General features: G+C 41.7%; 1 protein-coding gene across 3 annotated transcripts in view; it reads left to right on the forward strand.

The window, feature by feature from the left end:
- Positions 1–6,421, forward strand: part of SLC25A21 (solute carrier family 25 member 21) — a 459,237-nt gene that overhangs the window by 412,042 nt on the left and 40,774 nt on the right. For all 3 annotated transcript variants that reach the window (XM_045287906.1, XM_045287907.1, XM_045287905.1), the window contains one exon: positions 3,232–3,396. In XM_045287906.1, the coding sequence (XP_045143841.1) occupies positions 3,232–3,396 (165 nt within the window). The remainder of the gene's footprint in view (positions 1–3,231; positions 3,397–6,421) is intronic.

Below are 6,421 nucleotides of genomic sequence, written 5' to 3' on the forward strand. Positions count from 1 at the left end.
ATGTATGGATTGTAATGAGTTGTATGAGCCCCCAATAAAATGACTTTTTAAAAATCCTATGAGCAAGATTCTAGATAAAAAGCCCTTGTTGCACGTCAGGTAAGTGTTGGACTTCTCACTACAAGATTGTTGTGGGTTTTACAAGAAAGAAAAAAATCAAAAAGGTTATAATACTTGCAACAAACTTAAAAGTGGTAGAGCTGAAACTCAAACCTGGGGCCGTCTAGCTCTGAGCCCCTATTTCTAGTGCTATTCTCTCATTTACTTAATCATAGCGAGATAACAAAGCACTTAGTTCAAATCTATGTCATACATTTTTGTATCCACTCCACACCCATTGCTAGATCTAGTAGAATTCTCTTTCCAAGATAAATGATAAGGTGATGTTTAATCAATTAATTCTTAGTCCAATTATCCTTGTCTCCATGATTTAGCACAGTAGGATTTTTAAACAATCAAAATGTGTGGGCCTGTTCCTTTGTTTTTGCTGTTTGGTTTTTGGAGAAAAGCCATGTTAATCTGCACTTTCATTCCAAGATAAGGATTCTTCTGTTGTTCTCGAGCTGAGATGGCCTGAATTCCCTGTGCATGCAGTGCCTTGGGGGTGAGGACTGAGTTTGCATACAAGGAGTACTGGTCTTGGGCAGTTTGAGCTGGGTAGCTTCGCCCCTGCTCAATTCCTCCCATCTCCAGGAAGGTCTCTTCTTTGTTTCCCTGCCCCAGGCTGCCTTACATTGTCTGCCCAAGAGAGCGAGAGGTGCCCAATGGGTCTCTGTTCAGTCCTCTTGGTCTTTCTTGCAGAAATGAGCTTCTGCGCAACTTGTCCTACAGTGCATTTTGAAAAGCAAAATAATGATTTGGTAGACGTTGTGTGATAACACAAAGAAAGAAGTTCCATTTTGCAATGCAGAGAGTGAACTGGAACCCTCTGAGAACGTTTGATTTACCTAGATGAGGTGTCTTTTATTGTTTAAAGAAACATTCTCTCAGGGTTTTTTTCATATTACAAAAGGATTTCCTTAAGGTTAATGTACTTTGATATCATTAATCCTCTTAAATGAAAAAGATGTGCTTGAATGTAGAATTGTAGCTAGCTAGTTTTTTAAACATTGATCAGCAACAACTATGTGATTTACTTATAAACAAGATCATTTAAATGTATCATATGAATTACCCATTGCTGTTGAGTTAACTCTGGACTTTAACCGACCCTACAGAGCAGAGTAGAATGGCCCTGTCAGGTGTCCAAGGATGCGATCTTTAAGGAAGCAGACTGCTATATCTTTCTCCAGCTGAGTGACTGGTGCTAACCTTGCCATCAGCAGACAAATGCTTAAATTCTGGGCCACTAGGGCTCCTTATCATAGGAATTACCCACAGCCTTCAAGACAATTCCTCCCCATAATGACCCTATAGGACAGAGAGGAACTATTCCTTAAGGTTTGCAAGACGAAATCCTTATGTGAGCAAACAGCCTTTTACTCCTGTGGCACAACCGGTGGTTTTGAACCACAGATCTTAAGGTTAGCAGTCCATCCTTAGGCACATCAGTCTCTTAGGACCCTCCAATAACTGCTTCTGGTGATATCCAGGCAGATATCTTCTCAGTACTTCTTACCTCATGAGGAAAAAATCAAAATAGTAATCTCCCCTACTTATTATTCAGTTAGAATATGAGACATGTGGTGGTTACATAATTTCATATCAACTTGAAGCATTAGAAGGGTAGGGGTAGAGTTCAGCCTATCCATCAGGTTAACAGCCTGACCTTCTCAGAAGGAGGGACCTGGGGACCTCCCCACCCTCCGTCCCTCCGCCTTCGCCTTCCTATCCATCAGGTAACAGCCTGACCTTCTCAGAAGGAGGGACCTGGGGACCTCCCCACCCTCCGTCCCTCTGCCTTCGCCTTCCTGTTGAGGAGTCCTGCCGAGACCTGCCAGGGCCCTGTGATGGTTCAACCACCACTGGATCCACAAGACTTTGCACCGACAGGACTGTGATCTTCCTACATACTGCATCATTGCATGTGGCTGTGTGAGTCTGAAGAGGGATTTATGGACTAGTATCAGACTTATGGACTTGATCTGGACTGGGCTGGGATGTTTGCTTGATATATAATTACTTGCTGATGTAAAGTTCTCTCTTACACATATATGAGTGTCACTTAAGGTGTTTCTCTTGTCAACCCAGCTGAACACAAGACACCACAATGTCTTTGGTGTACCTCCTCCAGAAAGAAAACAATCATTCAATCTTAAAAAAAAAAAAATTCTATCTTTTTTTTTAAACCCACGTGAATTGTTGTAATTGTACTGTAATTAATTGTAAACCACAGGGCAAACTGATGTGAGCTCTTGAACAAGTTCTAAAAGTAGCAGCAAACTGGACTCCAACAGTCTAGGCCATGTATGTACATGTGGCTCTCGAGTAAAATTGAAAAATTTCAAAGGATATTCTCCAGATAATGATGATTTCATTTGTTTGTAAATATATACTTATGGATCTCAAATGATTTCTAAGTTGTTGTGAGGGACAGGATTGGCTCTTCCATCTCACAAGTTTGCTGACCCTGGTCTAGTCTTTTCAATCTTGGATAATGCGTCAGAGGACTGGAAAGTAGTAAATTCTAAGTAAACCAGTACTCTCGACACCAGCAGTTTGTCATTTCTTTCAGTCAGTGACCCACACAATCATTGTCCACCTCCTTGAGGAAGCCTACAATTAACAGCTGTCTATCCACAGCCGAGGTCTAATCTGGCATCCCTTCGAATCGTTAAGGCAGTGGTATACAGACAAATGGTAACGTCAACTTTTGAAGAACAGAAGTAGAAAGGGATATATGCTGGATCCAGAAATCACATGAAAGACTTAGGAGGCCCCTGACCCTTTTGGATTATGCCTAGTTCCGGATTGCTGATTGGCATCCATGGCCACCCTCCTCCATTCGAGTGAATAGTTATTACATAACACTGGGTTCACTCATTCCACCAGAGTGGGGTTTTTTTCCCTTCGCCAGCTCTCTTCCGTGTGAAGTCTGTTGTTCTGCATGTAATTTTGTTTACTTAATGGGGCTTTCTAATTTTCAAAAGCCCAGATCGCACGCAGCATGATTGTTCACATTTGGAGGGAAAAATCCCTAATCATTCTGATGGGAAGGAAGGTAAGGTGGTAATGCGCCCTCTTTCACACTCCCAAATATGATGTTTCTGGCTTTGCTTGTGTCTTCTGCAGCAACCATCCACCCTGGGATATGCAAGAGGAATCATTAAGAAAGAAGGCTTCGGGCTCCGGGGCCTCAACAAAGGGTTTACAGCGACTCTGGGACGTCATGGGGTTTTCAACATGGTTTATTTTGGCTTCTACTTCAATGTCAAAACCATTATCCCTGTCCACCAGGTAACTATTTAATAAGTTAAAATCCTGGAGGAAAACTCCAATCAATGATAATAGCTATAGATGTGGAGTCACTTTGGAAGGCTAATCTAATGATCAACTTATCTAATATGATTCTCATATCGATTTCATGCATTGAGTGTTTTAACCCTATTTCTAACCTGAAAACTGAGGCTTGGAAAGATCAACTACATTGCAAAAGGTCACAAGGTCACATAGTAAATAGCAAAGCAGAGATCTGAGCCCACATCTGATGCCAAAATGTAGCCCCTTGAGGGACAGAATGTTTTCAGATTGTCTCTAATAGAAATTACTATAAATATGTTATTTCTTTATTTTTATCTCATTGTTGTTGTTTTGTTGTTAGGTGCCATTAAGTCGGTTGAGACTCATAGTGACCTTCTGCACAACAGAACCATCCACACAACTGTTCCTATGCTTGAGCCCATGGTGGCGGCCATGGTGTCAATCCATCCCCTTAAGGATCTTCCTCTTTTTCACTGCCCCTGCTCTACCAGGCATGATGTCCTTCCCTAGGAGCTGGTCTCTTCTTCCAACATATGGAAAGTGTGTAAGACGAAGTCTCGCCATCCTTGCCTGTAAGGAGCACTCTGGTGAGACTTCTTCCAAGACAGCTTTGTTTGTCCTTCTAGCAGTCCATGGTACTTTCAGTACTCTTCTCCAGCACCGCAATTCAAATGCATCAGTTCTTCTTCAGTCTTCCTATCCAATGTCCAACTTTCACATGCCTATCAAGCATTTGAAAATACCAGGGCTTGAGTCAGGCACACCTTAGTCCGCAAAGTAACATCCTTGCTCTTCAATACTCTAAAGAGATCTTATGCAGCAGATTTACCTAATACAACATGCCTTTGGATCGCTGGATTGCTGCCTTCATGGGCACTGATTGTGGCTCCAGGCAAAACAAAATCCTTGATAACTTCAACTTTTTCTCCATGCATCATGACATCACCTCTGGGTCCAGTTGTGAGGATTTTGGTCTTCTTTACATTGACTTGAAATCCATACTGAAGGCTGCAATCTGATAACATTCTTCTAAAAGTTGAAATACTCATGTCCCAAATAAAATTTTAGCTCATAGGGAAAAAATGTCAACTTAACATTTAAATTTTACATATATAATAATTTTTAAATTTACTTGGATTGATTAGGGTAGAAGGAGCCCTGATGGTGCAGTGGATAACTAACTGCTAACTACAAGGTCCACAGTTCAAACTCACCAGTGGCTCCCTGGGAGTAAGATGAGGCTTTCTCTTCCTATAAAAATGCATTGCCTCAGAAACCCAAAGGGGCTTTTTTGTTCTGTCCTGTGGGATCACTGAGTCAGAATTGGCTGACTAGGGTCGGGTAGGTAGTTGTCAACACTAGGATAAATGGCTTTGTGGTTTGTTTTTATTTTAATAATATATTTTATATTTCCAAATATCAATGATCAATGGCTTTTTTGGTTTTGTTTGGCCCCTGTTCCTATTGTTGCTGTTGAGCGAAATAGTCATTCATAGTTTTGATGAATACAATTGCATGATACTTATTCGTTTTCAAATTGTGCAGTAATTCTTCTCCTCCTCTTCTGAGTTGTTCTTCCTTCATTAAATTAAACCACTGGCCCCTAGGTTTTCTATCTAATCTTTGGAATTGCTGTTGCCAAGTTGATACTTAGAGATAGTTCTTTAAAGAGTATATTGTTCAAAATATCATCTGCTTTTTTATGTGAAATGTAAATAATAATAAAAACTACTTCAGTGGTAGTTTACAAATGCCAGGAGCCCTTCAACTCTTTGATTAGATAACAGTAGAACATAATCTGTTTTAAAACCAGCCTCTTTTTGGTTGTAACATCACAGCACTTCACCCTACCGTGAAATGTCTTGCTTGCAATCCTGGAAAGCGCCAGTGGGGTAATATTATCACATGCAGGTGGATCCCCATGGAGGTTCAAGTCTTAATTTCACTTCATAAGAGAGGGTTACACGACATTTTATAAGTCATAAAAATATTTCAGTTATGGCTGTCGTCAGATTCTTCATTCAAGCCGGCCCTGCCTGTCCCAGCTCTGCCCTGTGCTCCAGTGCAGGCCAGCACATGTCTCCAGGCGCAGCTGACTGCAAGGCCCGTTCCACATTAACCATCTGTTGGCATTGCCGCAGCTTCAACAACCACAGTTGTGAACCAGGTTTCACTGGGTGGAAGCTGGTGTTTCACTGGTCTCAAATCACAGCTGACTGGCCACAGTGCCTATTGACTGACAATTCTCACTTCTGTGTCCCTTAAGGCTCTCCTGCTTTAGCTCATGATAGTATGAAGACTCAGGTCCTGGGTGACATCAGAGAGGTCAACCCTGAAGACTTTGAGGTCCTTTTTCACAAAAGCTAGCAACATTATTTGTGGAGCCCCCTTGTTCAAATATTATGTAACACTTCATGACTGCAGTAGAGCCTTAAACCAAGCCCAGCAATCATCCCAGGGCAGGGCCTTCTGTGACAATCCCATCCCATGAAGATAGCCCTGAGACATGTAGACCATGTAACATGGGAGAAGGGTCTTCCTCCATTTCTATAGCTATATAACGACAGACATTATACACAAGGAGATTAATTATATAAATATTCATATTTTATTTATGTTTATGAGTTATAAAACTGGATAGTACTCAACTATTAAGGGAGGGAAGAAAGGTGTTTTGTTTGTTTATTTTACTGAAGAACTATGTTGGCATAGAAGAAGTTTACTCACGAAGGAAAAAGAAAGGGACAGTTGGCCTAAACCACATATCTACACGCCAAGCCTGGAGGACGCTGTCCCTGCACAGAGCTTCTAAAGCACAGAGAGGGCTGAAGGGCTGACAACAGCTCATGACATGCTGTTCCCTTACTGGAGCATTCTGTGCCAAAGGACAATAATGGGGACACACGGTGGGGAGGTAGTGTGGTCTGGAGCCCCTGCAGCAGGGCAAACCAAGAAGGGAGTATAACAGATCAGCAACTGGAGCAAAGCCAAACCACAAAAC

This window comes from Echinops telfairi, unplaced genomic scaffold (assembly GCF_000313985.2).
Source record: "Echinops telfairi isolate 266 unplaced genomic scaffold, ASM31398v2 ScPeMD7_18;HRSCAF=68, whole genome shotgun sequence".
Classification (NCBI taxonomy): Eukaryota; Metazoa; Chordata; class Mammalia; order Afrosoricida; family Tenrecidae; genus Echinops; species Echinops telfairi.